At 39.5% G+C, this 26,513-nt stretch overlaps 1 protein-coding gene across 10 annotated transcripts in view; it reads left to right on the forward strand.

The window, feature by feature from the left end:
* DIP2A (disco interacting protein 2 homolog A) overlaps nt 1–26,513 on the forward strand; it is a 137,740-nt gene that overhangs the window by 101,682 nt on the left and 9,545 nt on the right. For 8 of the 10 annotated variants that reach the window (XM_075094244.1, XM_075094247.1, XM_075094246.1 and 5 more), the window contains 17 exons: nt 5,739–5,875; nt 7,293–7,373; nt 7,562–7,689; nt 9,714–9,858; nt 10,960–11,161; nt 12,038–12,147; nt 12,288–12,368; nt 14,859–14,982; nt 15,808–15,929; nt 16,206–16,317; nt 16,541–16,650; nt 17,162–17,292; nt 19,350–19,518; nt 20,694–20,864; nt 24,095–24,156; nt 25,835–25,892; nt 26,354–26,428. In XM_075094244.1, the coding sequence (XP_074950345.1) occupies nt 5,739–5,875; nt 7,293–7,373; nt 7,562–7,689; nt 9,714–9,858; nt 10,960–11,161; nt 12,038–12,147; nt 12,288–12,368; nt 14,859–14,982; nt 15,808–15,929; nt 16,206–16,317; nt 16,541–16,650; nt 17,162–17,292; nt 19,350–19,518; nt 20,694–20,864; nt 24,095–24,156; nt 25,835–25,892; nt 26,354–26,428 (2,018 nt within the window). The remainder of the gene's footprint in view (nt 1–5,738; nt 5,876–7,292; nt 7,374–7,561; nt 7,690–9,713; nt 9,859–10,959; nt 11,162–12,037; nt 12,148–12,287; nt 12,369–14,858; nt 14,983–15,807; nt 15,930–16,205; nt 16,318–16,540; nt 16,651–17,161; nt 17,293–19,349; nt 19,519–20,693; nt 20,865–24,094; nt 24,157–25,834; nt 25,893–26,353; nt 26,429–26,513) is intronic. The other 2 variants (XM_075094248.1, XM_075094245.1) reach the window with 2 other exon arrangements.

Genomic DNA, 26,513 nt, shown 5'->3' on the forward strand with positions numbered 1-26,513 from the left:
TTCAGGTAGAAATGGATCCTTTGGTGAACCAACTGAAGTTGAACTGGATGTTAGTCCAGTTTTTGAGAGTTCAGGAAAGTGGTATTTGATGCAGGATTGATTAAAATCTTTCTTTGGATCAATTTATCACATGGAGATCCTCTTGGCTTTGCTGTAGGCTTGGTCTCTGGGCAGAGTGTGCTTAACTACTCTACGGCACAAAGCAGCCTACAGCTGTGTTGTAACTTAAGCTGCTCTTCATATTCAACTATTACAGCTGTAAGCCTACTTGGTTAATCACCAATAGCGCATTTGCTCAGTGGCAGGTTCAAGTCTGCCATGTGGTGTTGGAAGAATTATCTATATGTTTGTGAGTAAACAATTTCACCTTCCTCTTTTATGTAAGTTGTTAATGAAAAACATGTCCCTGTCCTTGAGAAATGCTTAATTGGGTAGCAAGAGGGATCTTTGACAAACCTTCTCCATTGTCAAATGCCTTGGAGCATTGTCTGGCAAATCTAATAGACCCTTCTGGTTTAGGATGCCATTGACAGACAATTGACACCACTACCGTGACTTTCTACGTTAGTAAGAAACGTCAAGTGACTTGTCCAATTGGGTGAGGGGAGAACAGTTGTGTGTGTGTATCCATTTAGTGCCTCGAAGTGATGTGACTTGTAATTGATAGCTTTTGGTGTTCTAAAATATAGTTGTAAGCGGCAATGCTACTTGCAGGTTAAGCAGAAGTTGGGCAACTTAATGAATTAACTCTTTTAAAACTCTGATCAGCATCGGGCTATCAGTATCTGGGGCAGATTAGCTTCAATTTGACCAAATGATAAAAATTGCAGGTCTGAAGGTATGCTTTAGCAGAAATTTCTGTATGTTGGTTAAGTCAGAATATATGTGATAGAATTCTTTCTAGAGGATAACCGATGACTTTGTTCCCTGTCTCTGGTGGGGTGGGAACCTGTTAAAAGCTTCCAGAGTAGGAAGAAAGTAAAAAGGCTAGCAGTTATTTATAGATGTGTGCCAAATTAAAATAAATTAATGACTTAAGGAAATTAATGAATTATTTTCAAATGAGTCTGCATGTACATTCCAACAGTGGGTATATTTGTGCCTTACCTTGTAAGATTTATGCTTCTTCCTGTGTAGTATTCATGGAGGATGTTCTCTGTCCATTCTCACTTGGTGTTTGGCGTACAGGAGAGAACATAACCACCATTTCCTTTCCTGTTATTTGCCCTCTTGAATTGCTTTTCTGATCGATGAGTCTTGTTCTTTATATGGTTTTGGTTTTGTATTTTCCCTTTTCTTAGACTGCTGTGCTTTCACCAAAGGCCTAATTTGAGTCAGATGCCACCCCTGAAGGCTTTGTTCCATCTTCTGATCCCCATTGTATACATTTAAGGTCTTGGAAGTGACTACATGCCCAAGTCTTTCAAACATCTTATAACAGAGGAGCCTACATACCCGAGTTTCATTTGCTCAAACAAGCTGTGAAAGCAGTCTCCTAGCCAAGAACCAGTAGTCACGCTGAGACTTGTTCAGTCAAGCAAAATGGTTTTGATCTCATTACCTTTGAAGAACCCTGGCTCACTTTATTCAGGAGCCAGCTGGTTAAGAGGTCATTAATAAAGTGTCCGCTTTTGCCCTCCTTTTCTTCAGATCTTGCTATTAGTTCTAGGGCACTGAGCTCACCTGCTTCAGGGATCTTATTCAACAAACCCCTCAGCACCAGGATCATGATGCCACATTCTCTTCAGTTACCTTGGCTGTTAACTTTCATTATCTACTGTGAATGCCAATCACAAGACCCACCAGGGAAGTGTAAGAAATCTTCTCATCAGAGACAGCACGGGAGCTCTTAAGAGAGAACCTAGTATGCATTCCCCTGGAATCTTCTCTGCAGCTCCTGGAGGGATGATGTTTTGCCTCACCTGTTGACCACCTTGGGCTATTTTGCATGGTTTCTGTCTGGGACTGACATAGCTAAGAAGCAGTATTTGGCTCATAACAATCTTCTCTTTTTTTTTTTTTTTTTTTTTTTTCCCCCCAAATTGGACTGGTAAAGATGGTAGGGAGAGTACCAAACCTCTCTTCTGTCTGTTTTGTGCCTCCAACTTTCACATCAACTGGGGTGTGATTGCCTTGTCACCTGTCATCTGGGAAACTTATTATACATTATGCTTGGACCTGGATATGGACACTTGGGAGATTCAATTAAGTTTGTCTCCCTGCTACCTCCTGACTAAACATTTCCATTCTTTTACAGGGATCCTTCTCACATTCTTTCTTCGACAGGAGAGTAACCCTCTCTAATTCAGAAGATCTGTATCCCTGTAGCTCCAAATCATGCAAAGCCTGGTTCATAGAAAGAGTGCTGCAGTAGCTACTTTCTTACACTCAAGCAGAAAACCTTGAGTTGGTGCCAGATCTTAGGCTTCTGCAAGATGAACTTATGCATAGAGAGTTACAAGTTCTGGATTGTGACTGTATGCAGTATCTTTATGAGGAGTTCAGGGAAAATGGTTCAGATTTCTCAAATAGCAGGATGCTTACTTTGTCTCCAGTCTATAGATGTCTTGGATGTTATTGTTTCCTCTGTCCATGTCTGACCAAACGTTTGCCCAAGTTCTGGTAGTTATCACAATGCATCTTCACTGCAGAGGAATCCGGTTCCTTTACCTCAGTGCCTGGTTTGTGAAAGGAGTTGTTACAGAATAACTTTGTGAAGCTTTCAGTCTTTTTGCTTGGACTGCAAATGTGAGATAGCACTACCTCATTCCCACTTGGTCCTTAAAATTTATTGTAGTAATCAGTTCTGTGTGTTTGACTTGGCTTCAGTCCATCACATGATGGCACAACAGCCTGCTGCTGCAGAACTTCTTCTCTTGGAGATCTATGGCAATGTGTACACTGGTGATGAGACGTTTTCTTCCAATTTAAATGTTGTGCTTTGAATGCTTGTGTGACCACCTTTAGAGTCTAGATTCTTGTTCATCCTTAACTAGAAAGTTGGCTTGCTTTATGCCAATTGCCCTTCCCAGAAGAGCAGGGGATTCAGGTCCTTGCATTGGACATTGCTATATGCTGTTTTCTTCAAAGATTAGGTTTCTCTAAAAAGCCTGCAGATACCTTCCACAGTGGTCATAGAGGCATTTTATCCTTAGCCATTTAGTGTTTTCCCTAAGGCTTCATGCTTCTAGAACAGATGTTATAACTAAAGACTGTAGTGCAAGGAGGACTCTCTTGTTTTTATTCTCACAGGCCCAGGCCTTTTAGGGAGACTTGCTCGCTACAAGAAGATCCTGAGGTTCTACTGTTGGCATACAGTAACAATCCAAATGGATATCAGTTGCATATGGATCCACAGTGAAACCATGAAAGTGGAATAACAGAGCTCTTCCTAACACTCATCGGGCACCTTTGGTAGTGTAGTAGCCTTCTGCTGTGCAGGCCACTGACATTCTTCCTGCAGTCATGCTGTGCTGGTCTTGAAACATCCAAAGATGAATCCAGTCTTTGGTAGGGCATCAGTGCTGTCATTTGTTTGCACAGTAGGATCCTCATCCTCTGCCGGAAATCTCATAGCAGGGCTAACTGCTGAGAGTCACCATCTATAAGAATGTACATGTGGACTCATTTGAAGAAAGCAAGCTTTCTTACCAGTTGTCAGTGTTCTTCGTGATGTGCAGTCCACATGTACATTCCCGTCCCATCTGCTTTTCCCTTCTCTCTAATTCTTTTTCAGATGCAATGCTGTTGAGAGAGACTGAAATGGTGGTAGATGCACTCTCTTGTATGTCACACATGAAGCAGGAAAAGGAGGAGAAGCAAGAGTACAGGCTCTACAGATACTGCAAAATGAAAAACTTGCAGTATCACATGGCAGGGCAAAACTATGCCTGCTGTTAGAATGTACGTGTAGACTCCCTGTATCATACATTGATTACTGGTAAGTATTTTCTTTTACTTGATCAGGGTGATAGAATTGTCCTTGGGCTTCATGGATGGAGTACAATTTGGGTCCTGTAAGCTGATCTGTTGGGTTTTGCATGTTTGTGAATGAGTTGAGGACTGTAGCATTTGTGTATGCATACAAATTGTTACGCTTTTACCAGTTATTAACAGTTCTCTCTGCATCATTGCTTAAGTGTTACATACAGAGTTCTGAGATAAACAGTTTATTACTCCACGAAATAACTTGAGTTTATTCTGTTTCAATTTACCATTATGTTTTAAATGGCCTTTTTTCCAGTTTCTCCTAAATTGCAAAACACATTTTTTACACGACTAACTGATAGTTCATACTGTATAATTTAATTCCAACCTTCTAGTTCATATTTATAATTTTCATCAACTGAAACTGTTGTTCTAATTTGGACTTGGACCTGTACCAGAATTTCATGCTAGTTGAACAGTGGTAAACGTAAGGGCTCTCTGTATATTGTTTAAATATTGCCTAAATTAGAAAACAGTAATACAGTCTTTCATAATGGCTGTTGTAAGCCTTATCTGGGCTTCCCATCTGACGTATGTTCCATGGCCAAAGCATTCAAAAGATCCTGATAGAAATAAACCAACTAAATAAATTTTTGATACCTCTGGGGTCTCATGGTTCTTTTCCTTACTGTAGTATGCATGACCACAAAGTACACTAATAATCCAAGTTGGAGGCAGACACAATGGGAAAGGGCAGAACATTAATTTATAGCATAGTCTGTTATTTTTCAAACGCTCTGTTTGTTTTGTATTGACCCAGGTAGCTGTTGTGATTTCTTTGTTAATCTTGAGTCTTAATTGCTAAGCTAAACTTCCTTGTTCCATCATACCTTCTCCCTCCATATCTTTTTTCCTTTCCCTTTCAGACTAGGAAAGGACAAATCCAGACTGCTTAAGCAAGGGCTCTACTTAGCCAAAATAACCTCTCAGAAAACAGTAGCTTCAGAAGTAAAATGTACCAGTGGCCAGAGCACAGCTCAGTGTAATATTTGGTTTACCTAGTATGTATATCCCTGATCAAAAATAAGAAAATTTCAGTGTAGGAAGACTTCTGAGATTTCAGAAGAAAATTGGTAGGGTAATAGTGGTAGGACATTTATGAAATACAGTCCTTTTAATGAGTTGAAGAGGGTTGCCAGACTGATAGGGAAGAGATAATATGTAGTCACGGAAGTTCAGTAAGGGACAGCTCTGAGATGAGTTGTCGGTGGTCTCCAAATAATAGTTGTCAGACTGGCCTGCTTTGAAAGAAGATGGGATATAACACAGAAAAATCATTGATCTGACAGTGAGTGAACAAAATAGCCTAGTTTTGTCTCAATTTGTAATGTGTTTCTCACATAACTTAAGGGCTGACACTATGAATGCCCAAGTCTGCAATAAATAAAAGGAATGCTATGTCAGTAATTGGTATCTTCTTATTTTTAATCTTTATTCTTCTACTTGATCAAACCATCTGCCTTCATGTTGAAAAGCAATTGCCACAGTTTTGGATTCAGTTGCAGCTGATGTGTAGGCTGTGAAGCACTGTAAGAAAAAAAAAAGCATTTGTGAACTTGCATCTTTAATCTTGGAGAACACATTACACAGGCTGACAAAAAGATAGATAGAGCTCTCTTGCATGCTATGTTTTTGCTGTAGCTGATAGATAATTGATATTAAAATTTTTACCTGTCAGTGACAAAGCAACTTCTGTGTCAGCTGCTGAAGCAAACCAATACTGTGATTCTGTATTCTTCCTCTCCCTTTAGCAAATGTGTGTGTTGTGAAGGTGGATGGGACTCCTTATCTGTGTAAAGCCGATGAGGTTGGAGAAATATGTGTGAATTCAGGTGCAACTGGGATGACATATTTCGGCCTCCTTGGAATCACCAAAAACGTGTTTGAGGTTTGTATTTCTCTTTGTGATGTAAAATTTCATTGTTACATTTCTAGTATTTCTTCTTGCAAATAAACTAATTTGTTCCTTAAACTTTTTTTATTAGAAAAAGCCCTGGCCAAATACACTTCGCTTCATTCTCTGTCAGAACTTGAAATTCTGTCTCTTATAACCAAAAATATGAAGTACCATCAGCAGTCAATCAACTGCCTCTACATTCTGCTATGCAGAGTTGTACTTATGTTAGTATGTAAATTCACCTTAGTTCTGTATTGTCACAGCACTTTTACTTGTGGATGTTTCAAGTTCATTAGTGCACAGCTTGGGACATAAAGTTAGAAGTTAGTCTGATATATGTGAGCTTCATCACACAATCCAAATGCATTTGTTCAGATAACATAAATTATTTAGAAAAGCTTCCTTTGTGTATTGCAAACAGTATGTGCTCTTCAAAATCAACTTTAGTGTTGATTAGCTGTAACACTTAGAATACTAAACAGTTTGCTGTTGGATATATGAAATTATGTTCCTAGGTATATGGAAGAAGAGATAATAAGGACGATAGCATAATAGTGGTATTGTGCCTTGTAGTTTGTCAAAGTAAAGCAAAAGTGATCTTTCTGCCCTGACTTTTCCTTACAGGGGTACCCCAATTTCATGTTCTTCCTTTTCTGGCAAGAAAGGAGTGAAAGTCCTTTAGGAGTCATGCACAGAGTAGTGTTGCACTGGGCAGCAGTTTGAAAAACTGGCTGATATATGGAGTTCTACCAGAGAGATGAAAGAAATCCTGACCATAGTCTTTTCTTTCAAAAAAACTCTGTCAGCTTGCCAAACCTCAGCACTTTAAACAGCTTAGCTTTCAGCACTGTCCTTAGCTAGTGAGAGAGACAGAGAGAAACGATGTAATGGAAGAGTTGGGGAGGGGAGGAAGGCAAGAGAACCACCTGAGCAGATGAGAGGAACTTGCTGATGAGCTAAATGCTTTTGCTCTGGTTTTCCATTGTAGGCAGACCCATAATTGCAGCAAACTTAACTTTCTCGGAGTTTTGATAGCGTAGTATTGTCGCAGTTGAAGTGATATGCCTGGGTACATATCTCATCAGGGATGTTAATAGTAGCAACAGAAAGAGTCTCTGATTAAGTGCTATATGAGTGTATACTATAAACCCTGATTTAAAAGGTGGCGTGAACTCTTGTTATGAAGGCTAAGTAGCTGAGAAAAAGATAAGGCCATCACAGAGTTAAGAATTGGTGTGTTCTTCATTACTCAGAAAGCTGTTCTTCATACTTGGCATGGTAGTAACTGTTGTCATCGGGTAATTTTTCAACTGAACATAGAGCTGCAATGAAACAGAGGCACAAAGCGTTTTACCTTCACTTTTCTTATCAGTACTGCAAGTGTCTGAATATTTGTGTGTTCTTTCAGGCCATTCCAGTGACGGCAGCTGGTGTGCCTGTTTCAGACCAACCCTTTACAAGGACAGGATTGCTTGGCTTTGTGGGTCCTGTAAGTGTGAATGAGCCATTCGGGGCCCTACTTTGTCCTGACTCCCAATTCTAAGTGATGGCCCTGAATTCAGCAGAATTCTGTGTCAGGGCAGTGACCTTGATATTTATTGTTGGCTTTACTCAGGCATGTATCACTGGGAGTCTGGAGTTTTTTCCCCTCTATTTCTAATCTTGTCTTCTTTTCAGGACTATTTGGTCTTTGTGGTAGGAAAACTGGATGGCCTAATGACAGTTAGTGGCCGCAGGCACAATGCAGATGATGTGGTAGCCACTGCATTGGCAGTTGAACCCATGAAGTTTGTCTATCGGGGAAGGTGAGTATATTAAAAACTTGACTACTGCTGATTGGACTTTGTTGCTCTTTTTTACACCTGCAAATGATCAACAAGTAACATAGTGTACACAGGAGCTCTACATGTGAATTTTTATGTGTGTATTTTGTAGGAAAGGTGGCACTAGGTCATGATATGCCAGATAAAAACTTGGCTGTCCCTGCTAACTTGGATTGTCACCCTGCTTCATGAATAATAGATTTTAAATTACCTTCACATAGTATAAACATAGATCTTTAAGTGTCTGTTTAAAACTTCTTTCAAAGCTTTTCTTAAGACAGTCAAATGAAGCTTGTATGCCAAATGTAAAACACAGCTCCCCATTGTCCACTTGAGCCTTTCATGCAGAGGTGCCTAGGGAAGAACTTTGCAGCGTGTTCTAAAGAACAAACTAGGAGTGTTGAGGCTGCTGAAGAATCTTCAGAGATAGTATGTGTTGCATCACCGATGTTATTGCTCTTCAGTAGTCAATCGCTCAATGTCCAGATGGAGATTAGTGATGAGTGGTGTCCTTCAGGGCTCTATACTGGGACCAGTGCTGTTTAATATCTTCATCAACAACATAGACAGTAGGATCAAGTGCACCTTCAGCAAATTTGCAGATGACAACAAGCTGAGTGGTACAGTTGACATGCCAGAAGGATGGGATGTCATCCAAAGAGAACTGGACAAGCTGGAGAAGTGGGCCTATGAGAACCTCTTGAGGTTCAACAAGGCCAGGTGCAAGGTCCTGCACCTGTGTAAGGGCAGCCCCCTTATCAATACAGGCTGGGGGATGAAGAGTGGCCCTGCAGAGAAGGACTTGGGGGTACTGGTGGATTAAAAGGTAGACATGAGGCAGGACTGTGTGCTTGCAGCACAGAAAGCCAGCCATATCCTGGGCTGCATCAAAAGCAGTGTGGCCAGCAGGTCAAGGGAGGTGATTCTGCCCCTCTACTCTGCTCTGGTGAGACCCCACCTGCAGTGCTGCATCCAGCTCTGGGGTCATCAGCACAGGAAAGACATGGAACTGTTGGAGCAGGTCTAGAGGAGGGCCACAAAAGTGATCTGAGGGCTAGAGCACCTGTCCTATTCGGACAGGCTGAGAGTTGGGGTTGTTCAGCCTAGAGAAGAGAAGGCTCTGAGGAGATCTTATTGTGGCCTTTCAGTGCTTAAAGGGGGCTTATAAGAAAGATGGGGACAGACTTTTTAGTAGGGCCTGTTGTGACAGGACAAGGGGTAATGGTTTTAAACTAAAAAAGGGTAGATTCATACTAGATATAAGAAAGAAATTTTTGACAGGGTGGTGAAACACTGGAGCAGGTTGCCCAGAGAGGTGGTAGATGCCCCATCCCTGGAAACATTCAAGGTCAGGTTGGACGGGGCTCTGAGCAACCTTCAACTGATCTAGTTCAAGATGTCCCTGCTCATTGCAGAGGTGTTGGACTACGTGACCTTTAAAAGTCTTCAAACCCAAACCATTCTATGATTCTGTGAAAGCTGAGATTTCCTCATTTTTGCATCACTTGTGCAATTCACATATCACAATTATAATGGCACATACCTGGTGGAGGCATTATTAATATTTTATCTTAGAAGAGGCAAGCCTAAAACTAATTTAATTCAGAAATGGGAGTAAGTATTTTTCAATGCGAGCATTGATAGACATTCTGGTCAGTAATTTGGCATAGTTGTCTTTCAGAAGGGACATTGTATGTAGGTGCAACAAGTGTAGCATGCATGATGGAGTTACACAGACAAGGTTTGTATAGCCCCTGCACGTATGGAACCTGCCTATGTTAAATGTGTGCTACATTGGTGACTGCAAATTCACTTGACCCCCAACAGAAATAAATTACAATAACAAACCTACTTTTGTCTGTGATTTTGTGATGTTATGGCAGGAATAATGCTCGTGCCTGTTGAAACAGTACCACTGAAGGTTGCAGTCATTTCCACATTATAATAAACCGTGCTATGTTCATCATATGTTGCATCCTATCATTCTTCTGTCCTTTGCGTTTTAGGATAGCAGTGTTTTCTGTGACCGTTTTGCATGATGATCGAATAGTGCTTGTGGCAGAGCAGCGCCCTGATGCGTCAGAGGAGGATAGTTTTCAGTGGATGAGCAGGGTTCTACAGGTAGTCAGTCTGTCCTTTCTCTCTTTCCAGGTGAATAAGGCTGATGTATGAAATGAGAATCTTAGAGCATCTTTTTTTCCATAAGTAAAAGCTGTTAGTGTAACTACAGAGAGTTGTAATAAGCTGACTTCTGAATGTATTTCAGGGTTGATAGTTAACAGAATTTTGTAAAAAGTAAGGCTTTTTTTCAGAATGTTTTTTAACCTCATACTACTAGGATTCCTAAAGTCCTAAGGATGATAGTTTTTGCTTGTTTTAATTCTACATATCTGCTGATTTCACGCTGGCTGGGAGGGTTAAGTCTGAAAATTTTTAAGGATATACTTAGTGCCAAGTATCAAAACAGACCCTGAAATATTTTATATCACTAACAACCTTGTTCTAGATCTCAAACAACAAGCATTAAAATTTTTTTTCCCTCGATTACTGTATTGTGTTCTCATGGGGGTGCCAGGAGGGAGGGGTATTCTGATAGATTTGCATTTGAGGATTTCAGAATTAATCAGTTCTAAGGAAGTAAAAAGTGAGATTGCAAGACTGGTGGAGGGACAACTGAAGGGAAGGCTAGAGAGAACAACTTAAGGGAAGATGCTTCTTAAGAGTAAGGCAGTTGTGTAATAATGGTTTCTGTCTAATTTCAGCTTTGTAATCTTTTTGGACAGAATATCTGGTAATAGAAAGGCTGTTTTTCGTGGGAGAAAATATTTTATTCGTCTTTTTAGAAGTGTCATAGACATTTAAGTTTTAGGCAGCAAGACATTTCCCTCCCTCTTTTTGTGGTTTTATGTTCTACTGCGTTTTTGTGGTTGTGCCATACATGCTAAATCTGCTGTGGTATAATTTTGGCTTTTTAAAATATCTGCGCTTTTTGCCCACTTTTAAGAGACTTTCCTAATCCCTGATGTGCAGGTGGCATCCCCTTGATAGAGTGCACAAGCAAAGACCTGGGTCTGCTCCTGCTCCCATTGGAGTCATTGCACAACTTCTATGAGTTCAGTGAGTGCAGAACTGGACCCTTTATTTGCAAATTGTGGTGCAAGTAAAAATTTTACTGTTATTAAATGTCTTGATTCAAATTCTTGCTGTAGCTACATCCCAGTTGATAATGTGGATTTTTTTCTTTCTATCAAGGCAATTGATAGCATTCACCAAGTGGGAGTCTACTGCCTTGCCTTGGTGCCAGCCAACACTTTGCCAAAGGCTCCACTTGGAGGAATTCATATTTCAGAAACCAAGCAGCGCTTTTTAGAGGGTGCTCTGCACCCTTGTAATGTCTTGATGTGTCCACATACTTGTGTTACTAACTTGCCTAAGCCTCGACAGAAGCAACCAGGTGAGTAAACCACAGTTCTGCATGTCTGTCTCTGAGGGTGTGTGTGGAGTATGATCTGGAGGCAACATGACAGCTCAGGGCTGTGCGTGTTGGATGGTTTTAAGCTGCCTAACTTGGCAGAGCTAGTGGTGTTGTAAGAGCAGCCTAGAGCTCAGGGAGGGCTTTATGGTCTGCTTTGAATCCAATCTGCCTTGTAGCTACAAAGAAGATGGAGACTCCCTTTTTACAAGGAATCACATGGAGAGGACAAGGGGGAATGGACACAAGTTGCTCTTGGGGAGATTCCGATTGGACACAAGAGGAAAATTTTTCACAGTGAGAACAGTCAACCATTGGAATTAATATCCCCAGGGAAGTGGTTGACTCGGCCACATTGGACACCTTCAAGCTGGACAGGGTGCTGGGCCATCTTGTCTAGACTGTGCTCTTCCTAGAAAGGTTGGACTAGATGATCCCTGACGTCCCTTCCAACCTGTGATTCTGTGAATCCCAGGTAAATGCAGGGGCATGCAGCACGTACCCATTTAGTGTTTCTGTGGCTACGTTATAAATGGTTCCTGTACTGGCCAGCTCGCAAAGGCTGGGAACTCATGTAATGAAAATGAAGTACAGACAGACCTCAATTTGCTGAATCAGTAATAGACTGATTTTTAATGTACCATACTGATAATGGACTGATTCTTCGTGTACCAGACTGTCCTCTTCTCTTTTTTTCGATGTAATACGGTCCTTGGTTATAGCTTTTCATCTTCTCAGATTATGTTACATATGGCATATGTAACATATTACATACAGTAATGTGCAGCCTGAATTATAGATTATTACATGTTTCTTACATTATTTTTTCTCATTTTGCACTGTTATTTCAAAATGCAGATGTTGGTCCTGCTTCAATGATAGTAGGAAACCTTGTTGCTGGAAAGAGAATTGCACAAGCCTCAGGGAGAGATGTTACCCAGTTGGAGGATAACGACCAGGCAAGAAAGGTAACACTGATGTCCTGGTATTATTAAATATTTGAATTGGCTTATTCAAGATGAGAGAAGACCAGTTCTGGTATTCTACTGAAACTAAGCATGGTTCATTTTGAGTGAATTAAGAGTGTCTCCTTTGTTTCCTGTTTCAGTTCCTGTATTTAGCAGATGTTCTTCAGTGGCGAGCTCAGACAACTCCAGATCATCCCCTCTTCCTTTTGTTGAATTCCAAGGTGAGCTGCACTTTAGGTCATGCTTGGAGATTGAGATCAGTAAAAGATTGTTTGGATTCTAAGAAAATTCCAGCTAGAATTCTTTTCCTAAAATGCTTCAGGTTATGTTGATGATGTGGGGTGTGTCATGGTTTTGAAGCAGACGAAAATAACTAGTTAGCAAGCAGCGTAACTTTTCCACATCTGGATTTTTTTCACATCTGGAATTTCAGGATGCATGCTGCCTAGGTTAAAACATAGCAGCAATTGCATTTCCTGCTGGAACACAGCTTTGGTCATATTAGTGGAAGCTGCAATTCTGTCTTCCTCCCTGAGCACAAGGGTAACTGGAAGTCAGAGCTGGAGTGTTTTTTTAAGTAGATGATCTGCAGCCTAAGTAGAGAACCATTGGGACAGCTTTGGACTCATATTTTTCAGGAGTGTTGCACACCCTTCAGGGGACACTGATACTTTGTCCTTGGCTAGGCTCTGCCCCTAAAAAGGATGGTACTTAAAGTCACTCGAACAAGTGAATGTAGTATAGGCTCTATATACTTATAGGCTCTATATACTTGTTTTATTCAAGGGCTGCCTGAGGCATTATGACATATGGCAAGGCAACAGTCATGTTTCTCAGTAAATACTTTATTTTTGCTCATAGTCACTCTGCTCTGCAAGTGACTGTCAGTAGTTTTGGAGTATTCACACTTTGTAAAGGGTCGTGAAAAAATGTGCATGTTTGCATGTTCCTCAGTATTTCAGCCTCCCTAGGCTTAAGGAGCACAACAGCTCTGTGTATTTCAGAAAACTCAAATATTTTAGATTCTTCTATTGCTGTTCTGGCACTTTTTGATTCTCCTTTCTTTGCAGGAGGCATAGTTGGTCAATTTTTGTTTGAGCCTGTACTCAGTAGCTTCCTTTCCAGTGACAAATTGAGTCTACCTTGTGCTGTGCTGTACCACAGACATGTGAGATAGGGATTGTACTTTCAGAAGATCCAGCAGCAGCCTTTCAGAAGTGACAGATTTGCCTTTGGGTCTCTCATTCAGACAGACAAAATGGTTTAGGACATAGTTCAAAGTTCTGACTTTTCTCAGGAGGCTCTGCTTTGGCAGAAACTGCTTCTATATGGTTATTGTTAAAAGCCAGAGAATTGGTTTATTCATCTCTCAGAGTGAAGAGGCTTTTGAGGGAAGTTTTCTAGTATGAAGCAGCCCATTTCTGGGTCATTTTGTTCAGGCAACTTTCACCCTTCAAAAGGAGACTCTGCAAAAAGGAAACATAAAACTTAAGCACAAAGCAATTCTCTCAGTGAACACGTCTTAAATAGCTGGGACTAATAAGCTACAATGCTAAACATGAGCATGTTCACAGCTCTCCATGAGAAACCCTTTTGTTTTACACTTCTTCATGTCAATATTTTTCCCCAAGTCCTTGAGCTGCTACTATTCCTATATCAATAATACACTGTATTTACTGTTCTTATTTCACATGACTTTAGCTCCCAGGCTAAGGAAATAACAGTTGCCTTAGTAAAACTGAGCAGAATGCCAGTGTCATCCTGCATCAAACTAGGCCTTGGATCAGGCAGCTGTGAATTTGGGCTGAGGATTACATGTGTCAGCTTGTCTTGGACTTGAAACCGAATACTTGTATAGCAGCCATTTGCTGTGGCAATCCTTTTCTGTATAGTGGAGGCTTCATTCAGTCTCTGTTTTCCTCTGAGGTGGTTGTCTGACCAGATTTTCTTGAATCAGATTGTAGTCTTGGAAAAAAGGATACATATCAATTTCACAGGCTTAAGGCTAAGGCATCGCTTCCTAGGCTGGATAGCAAACGGATGTTTTCTGTCTTCACATCGAAACTGGGCTAAGCCTTTGGAATCCCCTTGACTGTATGACTGCCTAAGCAATCTAAAGATACAGCTACTTCCATGTGAAGACTTTCCAGATGCATAGTTCTGGGAAATACAGTTTCTACAAGACAGACGGTAAATGCAGTGAAGTGGCAGTGACAGTGCATACCAACCACAGCTCAGGTTGCCTCTCTGACCCTTTAAAAGAATATGTATATCAAAGATATCAGCAGAGTTCCCTTTGCACTTTTAAGACTGATGATTGCAAAAGCATCTAGAGGTTTGGCTGTGCATGGTAGGGTAAAGCTGATGCAGTGCTTCACTTGCTGCTAAACAATTGTGTTACTACTGCTACTGTGTTTTCTCCCTTGGACTGTGACATTTCAAATATTTGTAAGGTATACTTTTTGTGGTACCAAATACATTTAGAAGCTGCTTCACTGTCTGATGTTCAAAATAATACATATAAAATTCTCTAGCATTCTAAAAGTTCATGGTACCAGCACAATGGTTTCCGAAACACTGAGACAGTCTTTGAAAGTATTTGCTGTATTGTTAAAATAAGGCCAATGAAATACTGCACCTGCAGCATGTATTTTATTCAGTTTTAAACTGTCCTCCACAAAGTTTACTGATGTTGCTTCTGTTTGGTGCAGGGCACTGTAGCTAGCACTGCATCATGCATACAGTTGCACAAGAAAGCAGAGAGAGTGGCAGTCGCACTGATGGAGAAAGGACGACTGAATGTTGGTGACCACGTGGCCCTGGTTTATCCCCCAGGTAAGGCATTACGGACAGCAAAAATCAAAGAAAAAAAAAATCAAGAAAAAAAACTCTTGCCAAGATAGAGCATTCAGACATCCATTTAATATAGTGGTATATGGCAGTGACTTAGCATTACAAGGAAGATACTTCATTTTTATGGTTTTATTCTTACGTCACTTCTCCATGTGGCAAACTACATTTACAAGACCTTTCATCTACCTGGTCCAGATGTCTGGGCAGTTAGGCAAGAGTAGTTTGATTTAAACCACGTGAAAGATTCTCATTTTTCAGCCTTAGAGAATGGAATGAAACTGCATATGTATCCGTTGAAAGCTAGATTAGGGATATCAGTGTATGAACACCCTTTCTTTCCTGAATGGCTGTCTCTAGAATTGAAATCTGGACCCCAGACTTGCATTACTAGTGTGTAGTTACAAGTGTACCTCAGGTAAAAGTAGGATGACTGCATTTTTCAGGGTGATAATTGTGAAAAACAAATGTATGCTTTTTAAAAGAATCCGAGTAAACTACTTCATAACCTACAATTTTTTGTTATTTTATACTACCGGACCGTGAAAATACATCCCTACAAATTTGAAGTTTGTAGGGTTTGAATAATTTTTGCTAACTCAAATTATTATGATAATAAATTATGCAAAATATATTAACCAATTTTTAAGAATTGGGCATGGTCAAGAACAGTCTGTTGATTTGAAGAGACCTTTGTGACAAATCCTTACATCTTAATAAAATAAATCAGTGTGTATTTTGATTTTGGTGAAGGAGTTTGGCCGTTTGTTCTGATTAAAATGGCTTTAATTTCACAAATATCCTTTACAGGAGTAGACTTGATAGCAACTTTCTATGGCTGCTTGTATGCTGGCTGTATACCTATCACTGTTCGCCCACCTCATCCACAGAATCTTGCTACCACTCTGCCCACTGTCAAAATGATTGTAGAGGTATGTATAAGACATTCCTCTCCGCATGGTTTTGGTGGGTGTAGGATGGTTGATGCAGCCTGGTAAATTGCTTTGCCACAGTCAATGTAAAATAAGCTAGGGAAAAAAAATGTTTGCTATGGCTGCTCTTTCTATTGTTGTGATTTATTATGCTTTGTTTCCAATGTTTTTCTTCATCTGTTCAGCTTACTAGTTATCTCATCTGGATGGATATGAAATCACTGGAGCATTCATTCACTAGTTTTGGAAATGTTTTTAATACTGTGTCTTTTACAGGTCAGTAAGTCTGCATGTATACTGACCACACAAGCAATAATGAAACTGCTGAAGTCTAAGGAAGCTGCAACAGCTGTTGATATTAAAACATGGCCCACTATTTTGGATACAGGTACAAAATGTTTGCCTACTAGACAAAATGTAAATAGTTTGAAGATTGATTTATTTTGATACACCATAACTGCCTAATTGAATGGATGTATCTTCCATTGCCTCAAAATAGCTGTCCAGAAACTATATAAAGCACCTGGTGTTAATGCTGTAAAGACACATTTTTGTCCTGTGTTCTTTTTCCAAAGTAATAATATGGTACTCTTCTTATATATTTTAAATAGATGATATGCCTAAAAAGAAGCTGGCTAGCATTTTCAGACCTACATCTCCAGATATGTTGGCATACTTGGACTTCAGTGTGTCTACTACTGGTATACTAGCAGGAGTAAAGGTAGAGTAACAAGAGACAGATTATTATACTTTTCCTTCCTTATACGTAGGCATATTCTGCATTCATTCTTCCTGCCAGAGAAGAAATACAAAAATGTAAGTGGACCATCTTAGTGTTCCGAAAGCTTATTTTTAAATTTGCGTGACATGAAAATTTCTTGGTACACTTTTTGGAAGCATTCAGTCTTACTGGTCTAAGTGAGGAATCACTGAGGAGACTCAATGGAGAGTATTTGTCATGAAGTTCATGAATGTTCTCTTTTGCGATAGATCGTAAAGATGTAAGACATCATTTGGCATCGTTCAATGTCATGACAGATGTCATTTCCCACTAGCATGAAAAATACGTGTGAAATTTTGGGCTCATATTCTTTTCCTGTTTTAAAGGTGCTTAAGAAACCCCAAACCACTACGTGTTGCCACATCTTTTACAATAAACATTTGTATCAGTTTTTACATGTGATAGCCATTTTTTTAAAAAGTCCCTGAGAGCACCTGTTTTCCTCTTACAGATGTCACATGCAGCTACAAGTGCCTTATGTCGCTCCATAAAGCTACAGTGTGAGCTGTACCCTTCACGTCAGATTGCCATCTGCCTTGACCCTTACTGTGGCTTGGGATTTGCACTGTGGTGCTTGTGCAGGTATGTCATCTGAGTCGTAGGCTTTCTCATGCGTTCCCAGCCTTCTCTAGAATCCAAGGGAACATTCATGGATGAAACTGTCAGAGAAACCCAAATTAATCTTTTTATAGGTATAAAATACCTTTTGTGGTAACAAAATTGATTTAAGTTAGTTAGTTTCTTGAGTAACTTGGGTTTTGCAAGTAGAATTAATTAGATACCAAATCCAAGGGAAAAAGGACTTCACTGTCTATTTCACATTGATTAAGTAAATCCTTTTAACATCTTTTGAGATGAAACCATATATTCTTACAAGACCCTTTAGTTGCTGACTGCCAGATTGGCATGCACTAAGAAATATACTGCTAAAGGAAACAGTTAAATGTTTCTTAAAATAAATAAGACATTAATTGATTCAATCGGATACCTACTGTAGTGCAGCACATCTTGCAAAGCTGCAAAAATTTCCTCTTTTTTGCCTTTTAAAACATTCCATATGCTTTAACTAATCCAAAGATCTTATACTGTATTAGATATTTCATTTTTAAAAATGCAGAAACTGAATATGAAAGCTTATTTTGGAAACAGATAAAGTTAAATTTACTGTAGTTAACCTGTTCCTTCCCTATCTGATTTCCCTAACTGGAAAGAAAGTGTACTGAAGGAAAGCAAAAATTTAACTTTGGTAATATCTGATGATTTATATGATCAATAAAGTGGGGCAGGGTGGAGGGATAAGAAACCTCAGTGATGGAAGAACTAAAATCTAATTGGATTTTAAAAATATTTTTAGGGAAGAGAACTACGTGTCTTGTGCTTTCTTTACAAGAGTTAAAATAAGGTCTGCTATGTTTCATTCACGAATCATTCTATAATTATATAGGGTTAATGGTTTTAAACTAAAGGAGCGTAGATTTAGACTGGATATAAGGAAAACATTTTTTATGATGAGAGTGGTGAAACACTGGCACAGGTTGCCCAGAGAGGTGGTAGATTCCCCATCCCTGGAAACATTCAAGGTCAGGCAGGACGGGGCTCTGAGCAATCTGATATAGTTGAAGATGTCCCTGCTCACTGCAGGGGATTTGGACTAGATGGCCTCTAAAGGTCCCTTCCCACCCAAACCATTCTATGATTCATCTGACTTATAGCTTTGTTTTAGTGTGAAAGACTGTTCTATTACAGAATGATTTTTTTTCTATTTTAGAATGTTTAAAAAGAAAACAAAAAAGCTCCTCATCATATAGCCCACTACAAAAGCACATCAACTCTAGTCAGGAAAAATGGGAAGTGTGTCAAGCTACCTGTTGAAAGCAATTAGAGATGCTGTTATTTTTTTCAAGATACATTGGTTTATCTAAGCCTGGTTTTACAGAGACATGTGTCGTGTGTCACTCATTCTGTTGATAGTAACTGATCTAAAAATATTTGGTAATTTCAGACTGTTTGGGCATGGTATTTTCTGTCTTGAAATGAATGTATAATATTTTTTTAAAAAATAATTAAAAGGTGGTGTGATTCTGAACTTGACTTTCTGTCCACTCATGTTAACTGGTATTCATGTTAAATACTTCACATAAACACTGTTTAAAAACAGAGAGATCTATGGAAAAGGCTAGAAAATTGTACTAAAAGCTTGAATGGTGCACTGTAGGTGTTAAAGACTCATTTCACTCAAAGCAAAAGATGTAGTTTCCCTGGAATGAATCACAAAAGTAAGCTCAGTTACCACATTAATGCGTAACTGAACAATGTCGCAAATGTTAATGTTTTAGTGTCAGAAGTTGTGTCCATTCAAGCCATTGAGTATTTGCCTGTAGTTCAACACAATTTACTGCAGGACGAATATACACACCTTAAAGTGTGTGACTTAACTCAAACCCATAGCTCTTAGCTAACTGAGAGATACTTGCTTTCTGTGGAGAAGATAAGCTGAAGTTCAAATAGATACCAAGCTCTCAGTTTTCCTCTGTTTGCTTCATATATTTATGAAACTTTTGCTTACCTATATTTATGTGACTTTTGGCTTTTTTATGCTGGCTTGAAGCTTTCATGTTTCTTTTTCTTCCTCTCCCTAGTGTATATTCGGGTCATCAGTCTATTCTAGTCCCTCCTCTGGAGCTGGAGAGCAATGTCTCGCTGTGGTTGTCTGCTGTAAGTCAGTATAAAGTGCGCATCACATTCTGCTCCTACTCCGTGATGGAGATGTGCACCAAAGGGCTTGGAACCCAGACTGATATACTCCGTGTGAGTGGACTGAATTTTTCAACACAGTGACATACAAATACACATATCTTTCTAATAATATTTCATTTTGGCTTGCAGAAGATGGGCCATAAGTGTTTCTTTAAAAGCCATTCATTATGACTAGCTTTTGGGGAAATGTTGAGACTGCTGGATTTTTCCACTCTCATGTTTCGGCGGGGGGGCAGAATTCTTAGGTTTCAAATGTACTTACTTGGCCCCCTTTCTGCTGCTGGGTATTTCTGAGATTTGGGGCGAAATACTTAGCAAGTCTATCAACTTTTTCTTGTCCAATACCCCAAAACCCCCAAACAAACAAAATACCACACTAAAAAACTCAAAGCCCCACCAAACCCACAAACCACAAAACCTGTCGTCCCCCCCAGAAAAAAAAACCAAAGAACCCCCCAAAACCTGGCAAATCTCACCTGCTTTCATATCTCTTTACATCAAAAGTATTGAGTTCTAAAATGGATGTTGTCTTCCTAACAGCAGCAATTACATACTAATACATCCATTTATTTTTGAGGGAAATCTCTTTAACTGAAATATGATGTCCTTGAAGAGGTGCCTCTGTCTCGGATGGTAGGAGAGTTCCCACAGCTGCAGTAACTAAGCTGCTCAGGACTTCCACACGGAATGTCTGGCAGCTTGTTGCGAGCAAGAAGGCAGCTACATTGTGCTTATTCTCAGTACAGACAAACAACTCTGTCCCTCTGTTCTGGATCTTACTGAAGGGAATCCTGGCCCACAGCCAGTTGCTACGGGTTCACTTTCCTGCTGGTGAGAGCTCAAAATGTCTCGAACACTCTGCATCTGAACCGTGCAGCACTGGGAGCAAGTGGGATTCTTGTGAGCACAGCCTTGTGACACAATGACATTTTGTAGTTTTCTTCAGCTTAAAATGATGACTGGCTGTGTTGCAGCTGCACAATGTGAGTAGTTTGCATCTTGTGTATCACACCCCACCGCAAAGCTTCTTGGCACAATTTTAGAGGGTTATCCTGGGTGGATGGAGCCAAACTGAGTGCAGTCCATGTCTATCACGTTTAACCAGTTCGTGACAGTTATTCTAGTGTTTTTAAAGTCCATCTGTTCCACAAATTAAAATAGCTTATCTCTAGAATTGTTGACTTCAAACTTAAAATATTGGGTTTTTTCTTCACCCAACCTCTCAGATGAAAGGAGTTAACCTGTCCTGTGTGCGAACATGCATGGTGGTGGCGGAGGAAAGACCACGGATTACATTAACGCAGTCTTTCTCGAAGTTATTCAAAGACCTGGGCCTCTCTGCTCGTGCAGTGAGCACTACATTTGGGTGCAGGGTCAACGTAGCAATTTGCTTACAGGTGAGATTAAACTGCTTATTCTTTATATTGATGGGCAGAATCTCTGGAAACTTCATAGGAAATCATGTTCAGCTGTATGTAATTTTTTTCTAATGAAAAAAAATTTTCTAAGCTCCATTGCTTGCTTGTTTCATCACCAAGTTAAATAATGCCTGAAGATGTGGATTATGATAATTTCACTTTTCTGTACTAATTGACCAATTGATTTGCCTTTCAAATACAGAGGATCAGTATTAACTTGTTTCCTTCCTACTGTGCAGGAGCAGTATTAAATTAAATACACAGCTTCCTGATCATAAACATATTAAATATTTCAGCTTTTGTGTGATTCAGATTTTGTCTGTTTGAAAAGTAGCTTATGTATATGTGGAATTAAATGGAATAAAAAGTTCCTCAAATAAGACCCAGGAAAACTGACACGGTTGGCAGGTTTTTTTACTTTTAAAGATCTCAAATGAGTATTATCACCATGCAAATATTTTTGCTCACCTCATGTGAGAGTTGAACTTTTTTTTTCAATTAAAGGTATAAAATTGGAAGCTTTGAAGGGGAGAATATGCCCATAAAGTACACAGCACTACTTCACAGATTGGAGATAATGACCCACCTTTGACAGTTTAGCATTCAGTTGATGATAATCTTGTACGTGTCATTTAACCAGATTAAATCTAACTTTTATTAATGAGATGTTTCTTCTCTAGTTAGGAGTGAAAAAAAAACCAAACCAACATATTCCACAACTTACCTGAAAATCAAGTATGGCCTAGAAATTGGCAAAGCACCCTGGGTTTTGGATGATGCTAATGGATAAACTGCTCAAGTTTCAGATGTGGCAGTATGTAGCTTTCTATGTGGGGAATTTCACAGACGCCACATGCATTAAGTCTGTGTGTAACTGTAAATTTTATTTCCAATTTTATTGTTATGAATTTCATTTAATAAAAATTATGAAGATAGCTGCTGTGCTTTTGCAAAACTTTTTCTTTCTTTCTTTCTTTCTGGTCTGGTGCCCACTAGATAAAGGGAAGCCTTATTTCCTCTCAGAATATGTTTTAATGTTCTAGATTTCCTAAGAGAGAGATGTTTTGGGCCATGAGCTTCTTGAATACGTTGCCATCCATAATTGTTTCTTTAGTTTGCATAGTTTCTTTCACACATATTAAAGGAGAAAAGGTTTTTAACAGCCCCTAGATAAATGGTTATAAAGAAATGCATCCAGAACAATTTTATGAATCAGTAGATTGAAAAATAGGAAGTATATAGATGAAATTAAGTTGACTGTACAGAAAGATTTTAAACTCATTGACTAACACATTTCGGATGCCCAGTGTGAAAGAACTGCATTCTGAATTGCCTCTCTAAATAAGAATTTTAAAAGCCAGCTTTGGTTATTTGCTGTTCAGACTGTACAAGGGGGGAGAAAACTGTTTTTTCTACAGAATGTTAAATGGCAATGTGAAAAGTACTCCAAGAAAACTGTGAAGAGCATAGGGCTGCTGGGCAGTTAAGCTTCCCCTTCATTTTATACCTTTTTCACCTGTGTTCTCTGTTCTTGAGGCCTTTTTTACTGTTTTTTTAACCCTTTTCCCCCATACTTACAAAGTGATATCTGTATTTGACTTCTTTAAATCATTGAATTTAAATGAATATATGTAATAGCCAAACGGATTGGGTATTTGATACAAGTTAGCATGCCAACAAATATATAACATCTTCCAACCTTACTGGACTGGTTTACTGAGATGGCATTTCTGAAGCTGCAAGCAGCCTTTAGATACTTACAGACAGAGAAGGGATTTATGATAAGGCAATAGGCATTATGTATGATCTGCCTTAAACCTCTTCTTGTTTTATTAAATGGGACTTTCATGTTTCCTAACGAACCACCAAAAATTGTCAAGCTTTTAAATAATCTGAAATGGAAATTTTCTTTTCACTCTAAAACAGTACAAGTTTTGTTTTCTGTCTTACTGTGTGTATCTTATGTTTCCAGTGCCGCTTTGGTTGTATTTTCTTTTTTCCCCTTTCTCTCTGTTTCACATACTTTGATGGCCTCTGTTACTTCTGTTTGTGGTCCCGCTGTCAGCCAAACAGGCTGGGCAAGCTGGCTGAACAGGTATAGTGATGCATGTGTGCTTGTAATGTCCTAAAGTCAGTCTGGTTCGGCAGTACCGCTCTATAACAAATGTATACCATTTGAGTGAGTCTTCTTTTGAAACAGATCAAGCAAGATTTTTTTTTCCTAAAGAAGTTCAGTTTTAGTCACAAAGAACACTTGTAGCTTAAGTATAAAACCTCTTTCCCAAATGAGCCAGAAAGGGGGTTATAGCAATGATTAAAATTACTGAATAGTGTATATTCCTAAAGATAAAGATCATACTGTTAATCGGGTGCAGCCGCCAGCGTCAGTGAGCCTCAGTGGCACTACAAAAGTACAAGGGCATGTCATTATAAAGACATTATTACTGTTCTCCAGCACTGCAATCTTGAGCTGATGGCCAAGTGGCCTCATTCTAAGTATTTCTAAAGTGAGAAATTGTTCTATGGGGAGGAAAGTTTGCCTATCTTTTTTAGCTTAAATACGCATTTCATAGTAGTTCCTAGTTGTATTGAGATTAAATTCTGCTGGGGGAAAAAGAAGGCCTACGGCCCCGTGTTGGGAAATGGGAAACCCCTCACCAGAGCTGGTCAGAAGGTTTATCCTCTGAGTGCCACAAAGCTCTGCCTCTGCCTAGGCGGTTACTGGCAGGAGCCTTGAAAAGATACAGGTTGGTTACAGTTATGTTTTAGTTAGATGTTGGGTTTGGTTTGGTTTTTTTCTTCAACATTGACAAAACTGTTATGAAGTAGAACAGCTGAGCTTTGGGAAAGGGATTAGGCCCACATAGTTCTATGCTTAACATGCTTTGCACTTGCTATGTAGTTTTTAGAGGAGATGTTTAACAAAATGAGATTTTTTAAAATGTGTTAAATTTAAAAATTTTTAAAACTTAGACTTACCTGTATACATACATAATTCACTTGCGCATTCATTTTTTGATCCTATGAGACATAAAAGTTTTATGGCAGTCACTCTAGAAAGGGGGACTATTTTACTACACTTCTTGTAGATTAGGGCAGTACTTTTTAAGTGTCAGTAAGAAAGGGAGAGGAATTTGTGAATTTATGTGGCTATGAGAATGAAAGCGGGATTTTCTGGCTTCTGTTGAATTTGTTTCTTCCTTCCTTAGGGAACAGCAGGACCAGATCCAACAACAGTCTATGTAGATATGAGAGCGCTTCGACATGACAGGTACAGATTATGTTAAAGCATTAACTAATGACTGTGGAGGAGAAAGTTCAGCCTCATTGCATTACATTGCTATGCTGACGTGTTCTTGGCAGCAGCTAATCCTTCACCACCATATACAAGGAACCCTACCCAAGAGAATCCTTTCATGACAGCTGTGTGCTGGAAGTGGTCTGGCATCTCCTCTTCCATCACTTGTTCTGCTGTTCCTTTCTAGACCCTCACCTAACTTGCTGTCTGTTCATCAGTCTTGTATAATCTAGGTTCATTACTGTTTCTTACCTAACCAGACTGTTGGCAAAAGGTGACTTTGCCAACAGAAAACAGTTGGGGTGGGTGGGATCTCTGCATGTCCCTTGTGCAACCTCCTGCTCAAAGCAGAACCAGCTTCAAGGCTTTGTCAGGTTACTGAGGGCCAGGACCAGTTCAGTACAGAAAATCTCCAAGAATGGAGATCCTTTTCCTCTCTGGGTGTATGTGCTGAGGCTGACACCCCACACTGGGGAAGTTTTCCTTACTGGCATTTCCCATCTTCCATATTATGTCCCTGGTCTCTTCTCCTTCTGGTGTGCAACTCAGAAATCTAGCTCCATCTTCTCTCCAACAGTCCTTTAGGTAGGCAAAAAAATACAGTTAGTCGCCCTTAGTCCTTTCTTTCCCACCCCCTTCAGACCAAACCAAATCAATTCCCTCAACCTTCCCACACCCAGTAAATTGGTGTCAGGCCTGTACTGCAGCATATCAAAACACACACACATGTGTACATACATACACAGATGTCATCTGGAAGCTTGCCATGGATACATCATTCTATCAGACTTAATTCTGTAGTGATAATTTTCAGATTTACTTGTGTCTCAGTTAACTTAGTTAATTCAAGTGCTGACAGCACCAAGTTCAGGCTGTAAGTTTAGTACATACATATATGTATTTGTTTCTGTAGTTATTTTAAGAAACATAATATCAAGACTTGGTGGATTTGCTTCAGGTCTTTTTAATTGATAATGTTAAATTAAGGGCTTATGTTAACTGGCAGCTTTTGTGACTACTGACCTCTAATTTTTGCAAGCTTCAATCTTAGGTGTTAGAAGACAAGCTATTCACCATCATTTGCATGATCCCGATTTGGCATCTGAACAGATCAATGTAAACTACAGTCATTTTCTCCTTATTTAATATATCACTATGACTTGCACGGTATATATTCCTCTTTAAAAACAAGTTCAGCCATAGCCTATGGGTGTAGGGATAGTGTTATATAAAATAACGTATAGGTGTCTCTTCTCTTGTATGCCTCTCCTACTACACTCGATTCTCATTCCTTCTGCAAATGTGCTACCTTTATACATTATGCTACTATTCCATTTAGGCTGCTTGCTCTTCACTTTTTGTAATTCTTGCTGATGCTCTGCCATGGTTCCATTTAAAATGCTCGTGGAACTGCTCCTTAGAGCTCTGTTGGAAAAAGTTATTTGTGGTCTATGGGAATGCTAATATGGAAGCCTTGAAGACAGTTAGAAACTCTTAACTGTCTTACTGCATTGTGAATAATTGAGCATAATTGGCTGATATCATAACAGTTTGGACAGTGCAGCTAAAGATAGGATAACATGGGATATACTGTAACACTTCTATTTAAGTTCATAAATCCTTGTACAAATGCATTCTCTTATTTTCTCAGGGTGCGTTTGGTAGAGAGAGGTTCTCCACACAGTCTGCCGCTTATGGAGTCTGGGAAGGTGAGAGAATGAGAGCAATCCTTCCTCCTCATGACCCTCACCTGGGTGGCGAGCTGCTTCAGCTGGATCTCAGTACAGAATCTGTGCAACAAGTGACACTAATCACAGTATATCTAGGAGAGACACTAGAGAGAGCATAAAATGAACAGCTAGTTAAAATGAAGCCTGGTGCATGAAGTGAAGCAATACGATATGTCGCTACAACTGAAAAAATCAAAGGCCTTCATGTTGAAGGCATTTTTCAGGTGTAAAACAAACTTCAGCTCTGAAGCTGCAAAATAGCTGCTTAGAGTTTAAATAATGAAACCACTTTGTAGGAAGAGATTCTTGATATCTGTGGAGCAGAGAGGAGTAGAAGGGGAAGAATTGCACAGAATTCTGTGGCTCTGTATTATTAACTTTTACTTTGATGAATTAAAGTTCTCTTAACTTATATTTTAAACATTTGCTTCTTATTCAAGATTCTTCCAGGAGTAAAGGTCATCATTGCACACACAGAAACTAAGGGACCTCTGGGAGACTCGCATTTAGGAGAGGTAAAGTTTTGATGCTGTTGTACTTTGTTTCTCAGCAATGATTTAATATATAGATAAAGCATGTTAGATCAATGCCTGTCTCTTA

The sequence above is a fragment of the Phalacrocorax aristotelis genome, chromosome 5 (assembly GCF_949628215.1).
Source record: "Phalacrocorax aristotelis chromosome 5, bGulAri2.1, whole genome shotgun sequence".
NCBI lineage: Eukaryota > Metazoa > Chordata > Aves > Suliformes > Phalacrocoracidae > Phalacrocorax > Phalacrocorax aristotelis.